The following is an 18,842-nucleotide window of genomic DNA, read 5'->3' on the forward strand; positions in this document are numbered from 1 at the left end:
ATAAATTGACTCATATGATCAGGTAAGGTTTTAAAAGCTCTATAGATGGCATACCCAGCGCCATTTAATCGTAAATTTTTGACATTTTGATTTTGAATTTCAATTCATCACAATTTGTTCAGTTCAACAATTGATTTCAATTAAATTGTGTTAAACAACTTCCAATAAAAGTACCCTTTTAAATTCAAACAACAATGAATAACGGTTTCTTCAAAGAGACGCACTTCTTTACTCTTTAGATTTGTTGGCAGTAAAGTGTGTTAATCCTTTGATTAGCAAAGTAAACTAACGTTTTAGCATTAACAAGAAGTCAATCAATAGATTCAAATTTTAAACTGATTTGAATCAATTTGGTTTCTTGAAACACTCGTTCATATCAAATCTGACAATTAAACTGACAATAAAATGAATTGAAAAATTAACACAAAAAGGTTTAATTTTACTCTTTCTGAAACCAACAGATGGAGTAGATGGAGTAGTTACCTGAACAAAGAGCAAAAAATGTGAAAAGTCAAAAATGTTATAATGAATTACGTGAATTGAATGGTTACTTATTATGGTTCCTCTTTTTGTCCTTGGGCTTGGTCACATATGGTAAAGGTATCTAATAATGACAACTGTGTTTCCAATTCCAACAGCAGTTGAACACAATTGAATCCAATTGAAAGAGCTATCTCAATAATCTGGTCGCGCTTTTTTGTTTTACCTTAGCCTTATAGTGTTACAGCTTTTCACTTGTTCAGACTCGTTTTTATCTTTTTTTTCAATTGAGATTCTTGATGATTTGTCTGAGAAATATTCATTCACATTTGATTAAAGCATCTCTTTAACACATCTTAAATGTTAATTATATAGGTAAGTCCAGTTTAAACAATATTGAGATGAAGTTTCTTCTTTTTTTTCATAAACCTGTTGATATACGCATTCAATTGAAAGTTTATTTTGAAGATACCTTTTGTTGTGGTCAAGAATCTCTCTCACAATTACCGGTCATTACCCGGTGAACCTTAAATAATAATATAATGATATTGTTATTACAATTATAATTTATTATTAACCAAGCATAAAGACGATTCATCTTCATTGTGTATGAATAAATTTAGTCTTTAAATGTGTATTAAAAAAAAGAGTGTGTGATGGAAAGCGAATGATAATGTAAGGTAAAACCAAAAAGGTAAAACCAAAACCAAGAAAACAAGTTACTCTTAGTTAAACAATCAACTTTTTTTTCAGTTCTCGCATTACTCGTAGCAATTGTAATAATTATCATTATATTTTGTTCATGCAAGTTCATCTAGCTATCGTATATTTATCATGTTATTAATAGTTAGCATCTTTTGACCATGATAATGAGAGGACAATTTTTCACTTATAAAACTCAATGTTTGCTTTTTCAATTTCAGGTAACATAAAACCCAGAGAGAGAGACCAGATTATCAAAATAACTAATCAATCGTCTACCTTGATCAAGAATAATCAACTACAAGATTATCATTCCTTTTCTGTATTTATTTATTTTTGTTGCAGGTTCAATGATAAGGTGGATCTATACCAATCAAAAGGAAATGATTAAACATAAACAGTCTAGAATATAGACCAAATTTGAAGCTTACAATGAGTTTGCAGTTGATTAACAAGTGAGTTCAATTTTCAAATATCTGAATCAACAATCGAAACCAAATTTGCTAATTTTGTCTCTTTTTTTCCACAGAAAATTACACCAAAATTCAAAGATAAATTGAGGGAAACAATGACAATCAAGCTGGCTGTCTTTGCTAAAGCATCCAAGAAAATCATATTGACAGTATGATGAGGTGATCACGCGTAGCAATTGAACGCAATTTACTCAACATCAACATCTTCAACATGAACTGTAGCTAAAGTAAGGAATGAAAAAAAGCCAGATTCTAAAGCATTGATCATTGTACATATTTTTTGCCTTTCTTTTGACAGAGTCATGACTTTTTTTTGTGTAATATTTGGTTACTATTTTAAAGCCCGAGACCCAAAAGCTGGTAAACATATGTGTAGACTTGCAAGGTTAAAGCTTAGCAACAAAAGCAGTTTTTGAACCAGCCGATGAGAAGAGTGTACAAAAAAAAGAAAGCAACACAACGAGGACTCAGCATTTTCACCTTGAAAAGGCAGCAAAAAAAAGCCACAACCAAAATGGCTTCACCAGCACCTTCACCAATCTACCCTTACATCAAGCCTAATCAAAGTGATATCAATTTACACAATTTATATTGATTCTAGGGTCAACAGTTAACAAAGACAAAGATGGCAGATAGTAGTGATGAATCAAGATGGCAAATACAAATTTACGTCTAATACTGGACTGGTTTTTGGTCATTGTTATACTTATTTATAAAGGTCAATGTGCGAAGTTGAAACGTTTGTTTTTCATGTTGAAAATCTTGCACCAGAAAAAAAAGCTTGCTAATAATGATGATGGCCATGTTGATGGTAATGATGGTGATGGAGGAGGAAGAGGGTGGGAAGATTGAATAAGTAAAAGTAACATTCATCCGTAACGTAATTTAAAACGGCTGGAAAGGAAAGCAACATCAAGAAGTCAACATTGTCATCATTTACTATCAACTTTAATGTTAAATGGTTCCTCAGAGTGTTTCTGATTGTTACCAGATTGTCTTGATTCAAACTCATTTCAATCTTACCATTTAATTAAAACACTTATTTAGACACAATTTAAGTGTATTTACATTTTATCACTATCATTGTCAGATGATTATTCAACTTGCCTGTTGAAGTCAACTTTTTTTTTGATAGCCTCTCATTATTCATAGATTTATGGTTTTAATTTAACTTTCCTTTTCTCTATTACATTCACTTTCATATAAAATTTGTTTCTTTGTTTACGCTTGCGGTTGTTGTTTTGCTTGTTTGTTGCCGATGTGATTGAACCAAACTTCCGGCTAGTTGGATAAATTAAAGGTAAACGTTTAATGTGTAAAAGTAATTTACCTTACAAAGACTAAACTTGTTGGTAAATATACAATAATAATGATTATTTATTATTGAAAGAGTAACATTTTAAGGTAAAGCCAAAAACAGCCTTTTGTTGCCTTTAGTAAAGGTAAAAATTTTGTTCTCATCTTCCAATCATGTGAAATTTGAAAGGTAAAAGCTCAAGACGTTTCCAGCTTTACCAAGTTTGCCATTCTTTGGTTAATAAAGAAGACTAAAGTTGTACTATTATTATAATACTTTAAGCAAAGGGCACAAAAAAAGACCAAAAATGAACACCTTTGCTCTTCTTTTTCCTGGTATCAAAATTGGGTTCTTCAGGTGTTGCCAAGCATCAACCAGTTTTACCAATACAACTTTCGTCCCTACAGAGATGTTGAATCTTTACGATCACTCGTAATGGCAACTAATTTTACAAATATTATTATATTGAGATGAAAATATTGAAAATATATTTGAGTGAAAATTTGCCAAATTTCCAAAGAAATGCTTTTAAATTCCAATTACAATGACTCTTTATTTTTTCAACAGGTTTCAGGTTCCCATAGGTTCCCATTTGACCTGACCTGGAATCACTTTTGCAGGTTCAACTCTGGTTTTCAGGTTAACAATGGTAACAATGATAGTTGTAAAGTAAAGTAAAATTTATTCATCATTCAAAACCTTTCAAAGTTACCCCAAAATTTTAGGTAACATTGGCCAGTTAAAGTACAAGTATTAACCATTTCCTTAACAAGAGCAACATGATTTATCTTAAATTGTTCAATTGAAGTAATAACATTAACAGTCCAGACTAAAATAATTGATGATTATTTCATTTACAATCAATGATTAAATCTCAATATTTTTACTCAACATTTTCATTGAAACCTGAAATCATTTAAGTTTCCCGTTTACAATTAACTATTGTCTAAACCCTTCTTAATTGATCAATTAATCAAAATCAATTAGCTAAATCATACAATCTTTTTGATTACATTACAGATTTACCTTTACCCAATCAATCAACCTTGGCAATATTGAAATACTAAGTGAGAAGGCTTAAAACACTGTTATTATTATTGGATTAATTTACACTGAAAATTTACTTGATTACACTCATCAATTATAAACCTTTTTAACCCATTATTTATCATTAAAATCATCAATTGAGAATTAATTTTCACCTTTTAACCAAAGTCTCTTCCCTTGTCATCAAATTTGATTCTTGAATCCTAATCATTCATCAACATATGAAACATCAAACTAACCTTAAAATGGTCAAAAATGTAAAGTAAAAAAACAAAGAAAAACGTTTAAATTTTGGATAATTGATTGCTAAATTGTTTTAATTGTGGCAAAGTAAACATTTGATTACAATTTGCTAATCACAATTATAAGGATTGGTGAAAAAAATGAATGTATAACAAGTTAAACAAAAGTATGTATTAACCTTGATTGTTGAGATGTTTAAACGTTTTTGAATATTCATTTACCTTGAATATAAAATTGAACCTTTTTTGGGTTAATTTTGCACAATCAACAAAATTGATTTGTATGTTTTCGCAAATTAAACGTTCAAAATGAATATAATTTGAATTAAAAGCCATTTTCATCAATCATCAAGTTTTGAGGGAAAAAATGGGAAAAAAATTCAAAAGTAAAACAAATTTAGAGAAAAATTTGAAAGAAAATTCAAAATCTCAAAGCAAACCTCAGATTTTGATTGGGAATAAAATCAAGATTAAACTGTTTCCCATGACGTTAATTGTTACAACTTGGCATCACAGGATAAGAAGAAAAGTTCAGACTGAAAAAAGTGGTAAACAGAAAGCTGAATGAATACATTTTGAATGAATGTAAATTTGAATATGTATTTGCTTAGCAGAAACAAAGGCAACTTGAATTTCAATTGTACCAGAAAGTTGAGTCCAATTTGTCAGTTTGTGTGCTTTACTGGTTCCATTCTGTTCCCATCATGAAAATGATGAAATTCAGAAGAATAAAGAACATGAAGACGAAGAAGAAAAAAGCATTAAAAAAACCTTGAGTTTACCTTTTCCCGATCACGGATCCTTGAGTTAGCTCAAGTTTTTTGAGCAGCAAAAAAAGTTATTGCTCACTACTGAATAGCTGAATGTCCTTGCATCTTATTGCAAATTATTTTCATCATTATCATTATCATTATCATCACTATCACCATCATCATCATCGTCTTGAAGAAGAAGAAGAAAATAATTCTCCATTTTGTTGCGTTCATAAAGATTGAACGCTTCAACAGGTAAGCCAGATCAAATCCTCAGGCGAATCCCTCTTTACCTGAATGTTACATGTTTTACTTGAAAAAAAGGCTCAAGCTTGCTTTTTATCTGTGAAACTTTGACTTTTTTTGTACTCAAAAAGAGAGAAAAAGAAATCTTCATTTTTGTCAGATTCACATAACTTGCTTTGCTTACCTGTTGTAAACACTGTCATAGCATTTGCAAGTCAATGTTGAAGGTAAAATAGGAAGAAGACGATCTAGATCAAATTGCCTGCAAGGTAAATTGGATTGGACATTAGTTTAAAAGCTTAATTGGAATAGTATTAAGGATATAATATGTTTATAATTTATTAACCGTATTTCAGGTTATTTCAATTATTCAATTTTGTACTCAACCTTTCAATGTTTGATTTTTGCGCTTCTAAGCTTTCATTCAATTACGCTTGGTTTTTATATTATGTTTTGTGTTTGTTTATTTGATAAAATGGGTTATTTTTTGGAAAATTAAATTTTAATTAATTTTAATCAAAATGTTATTTTATTTTTTACTAACCTACTAACACTTAATGTTTTGTCTAACCATCGTGATTGTCGACAGATTTTGTTTGCTCAATACAATGTAATATCTCATGTTCAAGTCGAAAACATTACTCGTCATTCCTCAATTGTGATGAAAAGCAAAAATGATGGCCATTCAAAAGTTCGGACTGCTTAGAGATAGACTTTATTGTGTGAAAAATAATCAGTTAAATTAGTAGTTTCATGATATTGCTTGGAAAATTTGAAAAAAGTAAGTATGGAATGAACAGACAAGAATTAGAGTTTCAGAGTCTGTGTATTTGTTCAGATATTTTGATATGAAAACTATTGAATGAACCTTTGTTATGTCTGGTTGAATTTTTTATAACTAATCATTATTGTAATTTTCTGGTTCTACCTCAGCAAAATGGCCTCTGACCACAACTTATTACACAATACAATGAGTGTAAAAAGAATGATGAGAATAGATTCCATCTCAACAGATTTCACATGAATGAGCGCAACCTTTTTATGGCTAATCTAATCTGGTAAAATAAGGATGATCGTATCGGGCTACTTACGGAGGCAAATAATCACGATTAACAATGAAATCTTCCCGTCTGGTTTAAACAACTAAAAGGGGAAGAAACATGGAAACATGAGATATGAAATGCGGGAGAAGACAAGGATTCATTATAAACTTTCAACAGCGAAATCATGAAAATCTAACATCATTTAATCTCGTGTTTGTCTATCAAGCTTTTATACACAAATTGATGTCATTCCTTAACTGCCAGTTTGGTATATTACTTCAAAAGGTTTGCCTTGGATTTGGTCAGATCTTTGGTCAAGCTAGAGAGGCATTTCACATCAAACAAGCCTTTGTGTTTCAAATTTTGATGAACATATCGTCACTTGCTGAATCCCAGCTCTTTTGGCATTGACTTAACCTGAGCCGACTATCAAGAACCATTGAAAGGGAAGGATATTTGATTATGGAGCTTCCAAGCTGATACAAAAGGATATTATTTGAACTTTTTAACAAATATATTTTCTCATTCATATTTCAGTCTCTAAATAGTTACATGAATTTACCAGATTTTCTTCTATGATTACCATGCTTTTGTTTAGGAATCAGGATGAACATTTTGATCTTTCAGCCATAATGGCTGAATCTTGACCAAGTGCTTTTGAGCAATAAATGTCTCTTTGCTTGTTTGTCTGTAATTTTATTTTTTGATTTATTTATACTTGACTGGTTGTATTAGTATTTTTTTAATTCAGTTCAATAATGTTTTTACCAGATTAATGTTGATCATGATGATGACAGTGATTAATGGTTTAACTTGGTTGATTAACAGTATCCGATATCGGTGAGGCCTGATGATGGCTGGTAATGTTGCTAACCCTTGCTAAATACACTCTTGGTTAACATCGTAAAACCATATCAAGTCTGGTCTCTAACAACTGGTTAACCTTTTATTTTTACGGATTATATATATTTGCTGATTAATTTACCTTTTGAACAGCTAATACTTGAAAGTGATTAAAACCTGTTGCTATTAAATTAACCAAAAAAAAAATAAAGAGCTGCTCAACACAATACATTTCCTTAAGGTTTGGTCAAATCTGGTTAAAGATGTTACATCAACATTTGTTAACACTCTGTTCCTTTTGTGTATTAATATTAAACTGTGTGTACCTGTTGTCTGATGATTAACTGATTATCATGATTATCATTATGTATTTCATTTCTCAGACAAAATCATGATTCTTGAAGTTAATCAAAACAAAAGCAACATCAACTCAAAAAAATGATGTAAAATTTAGGTCAAACATGTGAATGTGTAAACATTGAAGGTAACATTAAAGTACAGCTTGAAACGGCGATTGGGAAAACAAAAAGCGTAAGCAAATTAATTAAAATGGGTTAAACTATTGTAACAGTTAATTGTGCAAAGAAGAATAAGGATTAATGATGATTTACCTTAAAGCAAATTAAATGATTGTTTATCAGAAATTAACTTGGGTTAAATTTCAAGTTTAAAAGTAAAAACCTTTGAATCAAATGAAAGGTTGAACACACAATTTACTAAAACTGGCCATAATTTGCAATTTAAGATGATTTAAGTGATACATAAAGCCAAGTAAATCAGCAAATCAAATGTTTAATAATATTTGGATAAGTTTATATCATTTTAATTAGACTATTGTTGGTCAAAAATAACATTTTCAGGTTAAATTGGGTTAGAAAATATTAAACTAGTTTAGATGGAAATGAAATTGGGCTGAATGATTTAAATGTCTAAATAAAACTAACAATACAATTAACTGGTTGGTTATCCATTTGCAATCAACAAGATAAACTGTTTTGTTGAAGATTGATTTAGCTGGACAATAAGAGGTGTTAAAGGGTGAAAGGATAGCAATTTAAATAGTTGTCAAACCAGATTTTTTCTGGTTTTAATAAAAATTGTTATACATTTCAATGAACCAGTAATGATTTGAAAAATTATGGTTCACTTGGAAATGTTGAGTTGGTTGAATAAGAAACAAAATGATCATCTGTAAGGTATAATCTTGTTTATAAGGTAAAGTTAATTGTACTTTTGTATCGATCATCTCATCCTAATCAACATCTTAATTACCTGATTGTGGTTAATGATTACCACAGAAGAAACCATTGACCCAAAGTAAAGGATTAGCTTGGTAAGAGGTAGAGCAACAAAAGAGCTTTAGATCGGATCCTGGTTAAAATATAATAGTATCTGGTTTATCCGATTGATTTGATAATAACAAAAGATGTGAGCATTTTGGGTTCAAGTTTTTGTTATTATTAAATGATTGACTAAATAAATGTTTAAACAATTGACTAAATTGGTGATTTATTAATTAATCAACGTCAAATTAAATTGTCTTTAACATAGGCAAACAAGCTTTCAACTAATTCCTTGTCTTGTGGTTACATTCCTAAGGTACATTTACATGCAACTCTTTCTTTACCCTTACCATCTTTACCTTTTTTTCCCGCCTAACTTTATATCTCCTTTGATGTTTGCCTGACCAACCAATGACCACTATCAACACCACTAGAAAACTAAGGCTTAAAAATTTAGGCCATCAACTGGTGATGATGATGATCGTTATAATACAATAGCTCAATAACAATGGATGGAAGGAGAAAAGGCTAAAACTAAAAAAGCAAAGGTAAGCCAAATTAGCGTAAAACCCTTTTAACTGTTTCTCATATACATAAATGTACCTTTGAAATGTTAGTTAGCGCTCAAAGAAGCTCATCTTCATGAAAATCATCTTCACAAGAAAATCTGTGAAGAAGAGAAGAGAAGAAGAAGAAGAAGTGATAGATGAAAAGCATAATTACTCTAAGCTTTTTATTATTCTCAAGTTAACTTAGAAAGCTCATACAGTTCCTTGCCTTTAGGCTAATGCCCTTCACCCTTTTTGTCCGCCTTTTTCTTCCTTGAAAAATTCTTATTCTTCTCTTCTCTTCTCTTCTCCTGCTTCTTTTATTAACTTAATTCCTATTGCCTCTCCTTCCATCTTGCTCGTTTCTTGGTACACTCATTATTCCTGTCCCATTATTTTTAAGTCGCAAGTTTATCACTTTTAGTGATCTTTTTCTTTTTTCTAATTCCTTTCTTCTTTTCTCTTCTTCTTTTCTTTTCATCATGTTAATCAACAGGTAAATTGATCTTACTTTTATTTTTTGGCCCTTAAGCTGCTGACCAAGAGAAAGTTGATTTGTTATTAAAGGGTCAAGAAGATGTCACTATTGTTTACCCATCATAAACACATTCAATAAAATAAAAAGTAAGACATTCTTGGTGCATATTATTGCTTATTTGCTCTTCTCTTATCTGATCCAATAGCTGAAAAATATTTTACTAATTACTTGTGAAGATTTAGGAACCATTTGATATTTCACTGTCTTATGCTCAAGTTTACCGGCAAGTAAATCTGATTACAGTTATAATACAGGATCAACTGCCAGGATACCATCAATATTAACTGTTGATCATATTTCTCAAATGATTGATCACATTGAGCAAGTGAATAGCTGTATTAGATGACTAAAAAATTAGTAAATTATATTTGAAACAAAAAAAGAGAGTAAATTAGAAAGTACTTCATTGTTGCTCTTTTTTATTCTGTAGTTGATACGTTAATTGTAATCAGAATCAAACCTCGATTCTATTGAGGTTAGTTATGTTAACATCATTAAAAAAATTATTTCAAACTAATTGTCAAACCATCAATAGGCACAGTCATCTTTGGCGATATAAAACTTGTTTTTGCTGTTCAGTTGATTGCTGACAACTATTAGCTTCAATTTAGGTTTTACCAGTGATGTCCAGGTTGAGGTTATTTTTGCATCATTTGATCCACTTTGGATAATGGTCAATTTAGACGATAAAAACAATGTAAACAATATTTAATGAAAAAAGAGGATAAAAAATGCAAATACTAATTTCAATAAGTTAATTGGACTATTATGAGGATAATTTGATGATTAAATGTGATCAAGAAGTTGTCGTTTGTTTCTCTCGGGTTTTAGTAACTTTACAATGGTTTGATTGGACTGAAAATAAGGCAGGTTTTTGATTTAATTGTTGCTGTTGGTGAGATAAATTGACTAGACTTGATGTTGGTAGATCATTCAATAGACGCTTCAATTCCTTGTATTGTCTCTTCAACTCTTTATATACTTTCAGAGGAACCATTTCTTTGCTCAATTTTTCCAACTGTTCAACTTGATCTTTCAATGATTTAACCTCTACCTGTAATTTTTCAACTAAACTTGCATATTGCTTACATTTTACCTTCATTTCTTCCCTTTCCTTGTGTTTCCTTTTACATTCATCATTTAAATTATCTAATCTAATTTTCATTTCATTTCTTTCCTCTTCCAGGCAACTTTTCAATTTGTTAACTATTTTATCACTTTCAACCTTATATTCAAATACTTCTCTCCTCTCTTCATCCAGAATCATCTTAACCCGATTGTATTCCTCCTCTGATCGCTGCAATTGAATGGTTAAATCTTTTTTCATCGCTGACGCAGTAACCAACTCATCACGCACCTTATCCAACTCTTCGGCACAATTGGCCTGATTTCGCCTGAGTCTATCAATTTCCTCCTGGAAGCTTTGGTACGATTCAATCTTGGCTTTCAGAAGCATCACCTCTTTTTCCAGGTTCATACGAAGTTCCCCATTTGTTTCCAGTAGCCGTTTAAAATTGTCCAGTTCTTGTTTTAATGAACTCTTTTCCTCATTCAATTCAACTATCCGTTGCTCCAATGAAACTCTGTTGGATGAGAAGGAAAAAAATCAGAGCAAAGAAGGAAATGAAATCATAACAATATCTAAAAAGAAATTGAAATTCACAATTAAGCTGATGAAAACAAAAACAAGAGCAATAACATAGCCTGAAGTTAATTCACGATTCTAACTATAAGCAGTTGAATTCAATCAAAAATAGCAATTGATTGGATAAAAGGGTAAATTTGATTCTGGAAAGACAAGGAAATGTTGACTAGTTTTGGTTTCAATTACCCATGAATGGAGGCAATTAAAACAAAAGTAATCCAGGCCCAAGTTAACATACTTTTTTGCTTGTTCCAGTTGTAATAGTTGTTCCTGATGGCGACTTTGATCACGCTCCAAACGTTTAATGTCTCTGGTTAAATTATCTTTCTCTCGGCGAAGATGTTTAACTATATCATCCAGTTTAATATTATCTTCACGAGAAGCTGTCAATTGAGTGCGTAACATTTCAATTTGCCTTTCATGTTCTGCTAATGTCTTCTCCTGTTCCAGACTAAGATGTTCAATATTATTTTGAATCTTTGTATATTGACGAGTTGCATCTTCCAATGCCTTCTCCTTACTCCGTAACTTGACACTTAAACTTTGAACCTGTTCAGTTAACATTGATATCTTTTGCCCTTCAGGAGTCTTTGTAATCTCCAACAATTTAACTTTCAACTCTTCCTTTTCCTTTTGAATTGCCGCATTTGCAACCTCATAACTCAATCGGACTCTTTCAATGGACTCTATCATCTCCTTCTCAATGTGTTCAACCTTTTGTTTTGAACATTTTAAATCACCCAAAAGTCGTTCACGTTCCCGTAAAAGGCCATCTCTTTCCTTCTCTAACTCTAAATATGGTTCACGTAATTTTTGCGTCAACTGTTGTTCAATCAAACGAGGATCTCGAAGGTCTAGTTCACGTTTCAGCTTCTCAATTAGTTGATTTTGTTGTTCAATCTTTTTCCTTGCTTCTTCCAGATCATCCTCTTTTTGCTTCTTCAACACTTTGGTCTCTTCCAGGATAGTTTTAATTTCCGATTGCAAGGCTAAATAATCTGTTCGCAGTTTAACCTGTTCATCTCTCAACTGATTGTAATTTTGTTTTCTTTGTTCACTTCGCTGTCTTTCTTCATTCAACAATTCCCTCAGCTTTTCCTGGTTAGATGGTACAGTTGTAGTCGTAGTTGACATTACGAAAAATTGATGTTATTCAGCTTCCGTCATCCAAGATAAAAAGCTAAAGACTTGCGCTGAGATCACAAAATTTGACCATATTTTTAACCATTAAAACTGGTTTCCATTTACAAATGGTCAAATTTTTCTTGTCCCATTTGAATATCACATTTTAAATCAAACATTAATCACTTTAATTTCATCTTGAGTTTAAAACAATGAAGCATTTGGTGTTCACTGTGTCATTTGATAACTAAATTGTTAAAATTGAGGTAAATTCTCACAAATTCAATTATAAGCGGCAACACGATTTTTTTATAATCAAACTTTACAATTGATGGAAATGTTTGTTTTGTATTTTGTTTAGGTCTCCAAGTGGTTTCTAGGTTCAGTTGGACAGTCTCGAAGTTTGTTTCACTTTTGGTTGCCCAACAAACCCAACCTGGGAGATTGTGTCTCATTTGCATTCAAGTATAACTTTGATAAAATTGATACATTTATTGATACATAAATTGTACATTTAAGTCATTTGGTTATTCAAGATTTAATGAAATTAGGTTTAACCAACTTTCAATACAAAAGACACTATAGCACAACATGTTTTATACCAGGAAAAAAAGTAAAGGTGTTCATTTTGAATCGTCTAATGGGTTTACTTCAAGTTATAATGTAATCTCAGGTTTCTTTATCAACAAAAAGCAAGAAAAGTTGAAAACGTCTTGAGCTTTTACCTTTCAAGCTTCACATGACTGAAAGATGAAAACAAAATTTACCTTTACTAAACAACAAAAGGCCTTTTTCCTTTACTCTTTCAATAATAAATAAATTTTTACTACACACAACCTTACCTTTGAGCAAAGTAGCCGGAAATTTTGTACAATCAAATCGGTAAAACAATCAATCAATAGGAAGAAAGAAGCAATGATAAAATGAAAATTAGTAAATTTTAAAGAACCAAATTGATTCCATAAACCATGGCGAAAGATGAAACAACACGATCATTTTACATTAACAATTTGAATAGTAAATGTAAATACACTTTAATTATGTCTAAAGTGTATTAAGCGTTTTAATTAAATGGTTAAAATTGAAGTGACTTTGAATAAAGACAATCTGGTAACAATCAGAAAACTCTGAGGAACCATTTAAAGTAAATGATGACAATTTTTGATGTTGCTTTCCTTTCCAGCCGTTTTAAATTACGTTACGGATGAATGTTACTTTTACTTATTCAATCTTCCCACCCTCTTCCTCCTCCATCAACATCACCATCACCATAACCATCAACATCGCCATCAACATCACCATCAGCATCGCTAATAGTATCAGCAGCTTTTTCATTGAAAAAAAAACAACTATCAACATGAAAAAAACAGTCTTTGCACATTGACATACAACAATAACCCAAAGTCTGTACATTTTCATCTTGATTAATATCACCATCTCTGTTATTCAACTGCCGTTAAAATTAATAATTTAGATTGATATCAGTTGATTGTGCTCTATGTAAGTCTGTTGAAGGTACTGGTGAAGCCATTTTGTCGCTCTTTTTTCTGCTCCTAACTTCAAGGTGGAAAGTTGAGTCCTCGTTGTGTTGTTACCTTCCTTTTGTGTTCATCTTTGTCCTGCTCCTTTGCTTTGTTAAGTCCTGGTCTTTGGTTCACATATGTTTACAAGCTTTTGGGTTGCGGTCCAATGGTAACCAAAATTTTACTCAAAACTTATGAGTCTGTTGGGGAAGGAACAGAAAATAATTATTTGTATTCATTAGATTTTTACTTTTCTTTCTTCCTTTCTTACTAAACATGTAAAATATAAATTGTTGTTTAGTTAATTGTTACGCCTGATCACCTTATCATTCAATCAACAGTTTATATCATCTTTCCGGAATGTTTGACGCTGTTTGATAGTAACTTTGAGATGAATAAATTAATGTTAGATTAGAAAAGTAAAACACGTAAAAATGTAAAATACAAAACATTGATGTCGCTAAGAGACTGTTCAATTAATTGAGAAATGAAGGTAAAAATTAGTCGGTTAAATATTTGAACGCGAAGGTAAATAAATGCGAGACAATCTTTTAAATGTTTCTCTTCATGCTATGTTCATCTTTTTTATAAGCAATTTTATGTTTTTTTTGTGTTTCATTTATTCATTACATGTATAAATTGACCGACAATTGTATTATTTTTTGTAATTGATTTTGTTTTAGTAAAAAAAGTGGACGAAGTTGTAGCAAAAGAGATTGTGATTTGTCAGAGAAGGGAAAAAAGAGGAGGCAGATTGAGAGAGAGAAAGGGATGAAAAGGAAGGATGAAGAGGATGAAGGATGCTGGATGACGAGGATAGAGATGGGAAAGAGATAGACAACAATTTTCTGCTTTTCTCGACTTAAATTTAGTCTCTCGGCCTAACACACCAAAACAAAAATGAGCTAATTTTACTTGGTCGCAAATAGAGACAGGAATTCAAGAAAAAGAATAGGAAAAGGGGCGAAAAAGGAGAGGGAGAGAAGAAAAGGTTGTGTTTTTTTTTCTGCGAAAAACCGGATTTAGAAGTTTGTTAAGAAAGTTTAGAAATGTTTTCTTCTACTTCTCGTAGGGTGGTTATTCTTAGAGGGCTTGGCTCTATTTTTCTCTTCCAGTCTTCTTCTTAAGAGGAAAAGAGAGAGAAGGGGAGAGAGATGATGGGAAGATGATGGGAAAGAAAAGTATCGAAGAAAAAAAGAAAGAAAAAGAAAAAAAGAGAGTAAAGAACACAAATAAGAGTGAGGAACCTGTAAGAGAAGAAAGAAAAGGCAAGGAAAGGAAATGGCGGATGGAGTGAGTAAAGATGATAAAGAAAGAGAAGAAAAACTGAAAAAATTCTCACTACCAAATAAAATAGGTAAAAATTGAAAAGGTGGATAAATTAAAGGTGACGAGCACTGTATTAATACATTCCACTAACTTGAAATTAAACAAAGAGAGTGGATGAGGCAAGTGAATTTGAGTGTTGTGTGTGTGTGTGTGTAAGGTTTTAAAGAAAAGGGACAACAAAAAATACTAAATTCAAAGTGTTTTTAATATTGAAAAATGAATTTAGATATTGAAAAACAGCTTTGATTTTGGTTGAGTTCACCCTTGATGGTGTCCGTTGGCAATTAAAGAGGAGGTTAAAAGCATAAGGAAAGTTTCTATAAATTAATTGTAGAAGTAGTCAACGTCGTCTTCGGTATACCTTGATGAGGATTATTGAGTTGCATTTATAATTGTTTTTTTTATTGTTGCAAAAGGTGTGCTTGTTGTGTGTATGCATTGTATACATGATTCGAGATGCAGAGAAGAAGAGAGAGAGGTATTGGTCACATAAATGCTTTCTAAATTGTTTTCCATCATTCGTTCAAATGTCCAGATCAAATGTTGTCTTTTAAAGTGGAGAAGACAATGGAGATGGATAGGAAGAGTGTTTGTTTACATGATTCATGAGTAATGTATACAGTACGGTGTAAAAATTAATCCTGGTGATTTTTAAAAAAACAGAAGCAATGATGACCACAATTGAATTATTTACATAAAAAAGACACACATCCTATTTGGATTCCTGAACTCGCGATTGGTAAACCATGGTTGCGTGGATGATGTTTAAAACCATGTAAAATGTGAATGAGGAGAGAGATGAGGATGAAGGTTTGAATTTGATGATGAAGATGATTGAGATGGTGATGACAGAGGTGATGTAGAAATTTATTAAAGTTGTATTAATTGTTGTAAAAAGCTTTATAAATTGGATATTAAACGTTGCATCAGCATTAAGGCCAATTATCATTAAGGGGATCTTCAGTACCACTTCCCAGGCCGACCCAATCATCTGAGTCACCTGAATGTCCAGAGGGTGGATCACGCTTTACAACAAACCCCGGATTCGGAGCACTGGGTGCGTTAAAACCAATGTCCAGTCCACCCTTCTTATCTCCGAACTTTTTCGTCTTTTTATCAGGTTTACCTGAGTTTTTTGGAGCAGAGGGAGTCACAGATGATAAGCCATTCTGAATTGCTTTACCAAGCTTATTACTTTTATATAGTGGTTTGCCGGCCTGGTCAAAATGTGCTTTCATCACTTCATCAATGAGATCACGGAAGTGTGAGGGTTTCATATTGTTTGCGAGGAATTGAAGGATGAACCAATTGCCCGCTCGGCTTGACAACCTTTTAAGACATTTCTTGTCTGTACTTGGAGCCATGGCTTGTAATCTTCGATACCTAGCTGCTGGTAAGACCATCAGTACAATACGATAGACCAAGTAGGAACCGGTGACGATAAATAGAAATAGAAACCAGAACCAAAGGACAACATAAATCTTTTCGTTGACAATGTTCAACGGTAAGAAGCACAGAGTATCGATTGTCTCTATTGTACCAGAGAAGCCAAACTTCTGGAAACTACACTTGGTCAATCTAGGGAACACTCTAATTAGAGGATCATAACGATAGTCTATAGATGCGTGAGCAAATGATAGCCATTCCAGGCCGAGATATAAAAAGGCCCCACCAAGGAACATGTTGGTGAACCATACTTGACATACAAGATGGATCATATAGAACACTTCGCACATAAAGAAATGATAGAAGTAGTCATTACTGATTAACAGAGAATCAGCCACATCCTGAACTAGTCTTTGGCGGTCATACTCATTTCTTTCAAGTATATGTTGCTGCTTAAGCTCGCTAATTAAAGTACGAATCCTTTTGGCTTCCTTTGCTTTCCATATATACCGTGGGACATAAAACAGTATAGCCTAGAAGTAAAAGGTTAAAAAACAGAGAATCAATTAATAAAACATGTTCAAAAAGAGTGAGCTCCCACATCTAGACTCATTATCAAACCTTCAGGAGAAAGCTGAATAAAGATGCAAGAGACAGAGAAACATGATATTGAATGATTTCAAACATGTGAATAACACAAGGCCTTTCACAAACACGAAACTCTGAAAATTGCGAATAATAATGAAATCTTCAATAAGAATTATAGAGACATATGATTAACTTACTTGTATTATTAAAACGAAGTAAACCCATTGGTAGTATTTATGGTAGACCTTCTTATCATTAGGTCCTTGTGTCTTTATACCTGGATAGGCGTGATGGACTCCAGCATATTCGGTTTTGGGTCCGGGGACGGAGAATGTAGCTTCAAGCCAACAATAATGTTGGATTGTGGCAATTTGAATATCACTTCTCCCACCGTTCATACATTCTATTGGTTCACCAAAATATTGTCTCATAGAAACAAACATGGTTCCAACTAAGAGTATGAGTACAGTCACTGTTGAGTGTAACTTAAAAACAATATTATCAACGCGTATTTGATTCGCATTGAATTCAAAAAGGGATGAAAAGGTAGTCAATGCTTTTAACTGTCGAACGTATTCCATAGCAGAGCCGGGCGTGCGGCCGGTTGTGGGCCAATTAACGGGCATATCGCTCACATATCATTTAGAACGTTAACACAAGCACTGAATGGTGTAGCATTGGGGGTTACAAGTGAAACAAAATAGGTTTACCCAAGCGCTGGCTTTGACAAGGTAATTGATTTAAGAGTATGAATAATTAATGAAAAAAAAGAGACACACAAAGCAAGAAACAAAAGAGAGAAAAGAGTGGTTTTGATGTATAAAAGATTGTCGGTATTGTGGTGAAAGTTATAGAATGTAGTATACAATAGTATCAATATCAAATAAAAAGAGAGTGAGAAATAGTGTTGAATTGAAAATTGTATAAAAAAGGAGAAGTTGTAATAAATTAGAAATTATAGATAAGTTATTAGTTGATTCTGAAAATTTGTTTTTTGTTTCACTTTGTTAATTATTATAAAAAGAAATTGGGTCGCCACGCGAAACTTTGATGATAAGTAAAAGAAACTGATGAAGACGATGAAAATCGGAGAGGGGAAGAAGAAAGTGATCCAGGATTGGTAACACAATTATTTTTCAAATGTATGGTAATCGCTTTGAATATTCCGGATAATTTATTGTGGATGATGGTGTTGATCATATTTTGGTAGAGACATTAAACAAAAAAGGAATCGGAGAGTTCATTTAAACGACACTCAAAAAAATTCATGTTTCATGTACAGATAAAAATTGAACACACAAAGTGTTGGTATAAAGGATCGTTCTTGAATTGAAACCTGAAGGAACCTGAATGGCAAAGTAAGGAACATAAAGAAAGGCGAAAAGAGACTTACTAGTGGCGCCCCCAAAAGCAAAAAATGGCCGAAAAAAGTTCAGAACGCATGAGCACATTGAGTTGGAAGCTGCGCAAAGAAGTAAAGTAAGCAGAAAGAAACTGACATTTCTCTTACTGATTCTTCCTTTTCATCATCTTTCTCTTATAATCTTCTCTTTCTTTTAATCCTCTTTCGTTAAAAGTATTTCCCTTTCTTTCTCCAGTCAAAATTCCTTTTCTTGCTTTTTTCCCTCTTCATCATCTTCATCATCTTCATCGCCATCATCTTCATCATCATTCTTCTACTACTTTCTTCTTCTTCTCTAATCTTCTTTCTTCCATCTTCTTCTCTTTCGCCATTTTTTTTGTTCTTTCTTTCGC

General features: G+C 32.1%; 2 protein-coding genes and 3 long non-coding RNA genes across 5 annotated transcripts; 3 read left to right on the forward strand and 2 right to left on the reverse strand.

Annotated features, from left to right (window-relative positions):
• Positions 1 to 125: 125 nt before the first annotated feature.
• Positions 126 to 2,879, forward strand: LOC107364762 (uncharacterized). The gene is made up of 5 exons (XR_001569245.3): positions 126 to 309; positions 462 to 855; positions 1,528 to 1,637; positions 1,712 to 1,882; positions 1,954 to 2,879. It is a non-coding gene; the product is annotated as an uncharacterized LOC107364762 (long non-coding RNA).
• A 2,079-nt stretch (positions 2,880 to 4,958) lies between these two features.
• On the forward strand, positions 4,959 to 6,976 carry LOC112539145 (uncharacterized). Its single transcript, XR_003082780.2, has 2 exons — positions 4,959 to 6,020; positions 6,173 to 6,976. It is a non-coding gene; the product is annotated as an uncharacterized LOC112539145 (long non-coding RNA).
• Positions 6,977 to 8,120: 1,144 nt separating this feature from the next.
• On the forward strand, positions 8,121 to 9,590 carry LOC112539158 (uncharacterized). Its single transcript, XR_003082805.2, has 2 exons — positions 8,121 to 8,956; positions 9,453 to 9,590. It is a non-coding gene; the product is annotated as an uncharacterized LOC112539158 (long non-coding RNA).
• A 312-nt stretch (positions 9,591 to 9,902) lies between these two features.
• On the reverse strand, positions 9,903 to 12,602 carry LOC107365047 (uncharacterized). The gene is made up of 2 exons (XM_089269378.1): positions 11,378 to 12,602; positions 9,903 to 11,095 (listed from the first exon to the last, which is right to left on the reverse strand). The coding sequence occupies exons 1-2, from the start codon at positions 12,271 to 12,273 to the stop codon at positions 10,291 to 10,293; spliced, it is 1,701 nt and encodes a 566-aa protein (XP_089125504.1). The 5' UTR covers positions 12,274 to 12,602; the 3' UTR covers positions 9,903 to 10,290.
• Positions 12,603 to 15,297: 2,695 nt separating this feature from the next.
• On the reverse strand, positions 15,298 to 18,426 carry LOC107364928 (innexin inx2). Its single transcript, XM_015932378.3, has 2 exons — positions 17,285 to 18,426; positions 15,298 to 17,032 (listed from the first exon to the last, which is right to left on the reverse strand). The coding sequence occupies exons 1-2, from the start codon at positions 17,711 to 17,713 to the stop codon at positions 16,046 to 16,048; spliced, it is 1,416 nt and encodes a 471-aa protein (XP_015787864.1). The 5' UTR covers positions 17,714 to 18,426; the 3' UTR covers positions 15,298 to 16,045.
• Positions 18,427 to 18,842: the final 416 nt, after the last annotated feature.

This window comes from Tetranychus urticae, chromosome 3 (genome assembly GCF_039701765.1).
Source record: "Tetranychus urticae isolate SD_2017Ah chromosome 3, NJAU_TeUrti_SD_1.0, whole genome shotgun sequence".
Classification (NCBI taxonomy): domain Eukaryota; kingdom Metazoa; phylum Arthropoda; class Arachnida; order Trombidiformes; family Tetranychidae; genus Tetranychus; species Tetranychus urticae.

What these genes read in the sequence shown, in the direction of transcription:
- LOC107365047 (XM_089269378.1), bottom strand. Translation starts at nt 12,273, where the DNA reads ATGTCAACTACGACTACAACTGTACCATCTAACCAGGAAAAGCTGAGG. An exon ending in CAACTGGAACAAGCAAAAAA is followed by an intron (nt 11,096 to 11,377) that starts GTATGTTAACTT and finishes GCTCTGATTTTT; the next exon opens with TTCCTTCTCATCCAACAGAG.
- LOC107364928 (XM_015932378.3), bottom strand. Translation starts at nt 17,713, where the DNA reads ATGCCCGTTAATTGGCCCACAACCGGCCGCACGCCCGGCTCTGCTATG. An exon ending in ACTTCGTTTTAATAATACAA is followed by an intron (nt 17,033 to 17,284) that starts GTAAGTTAATCA and finishes TTTTACTTCTAG; the next exon opens with GCTATACTGTTTTATGTCCC.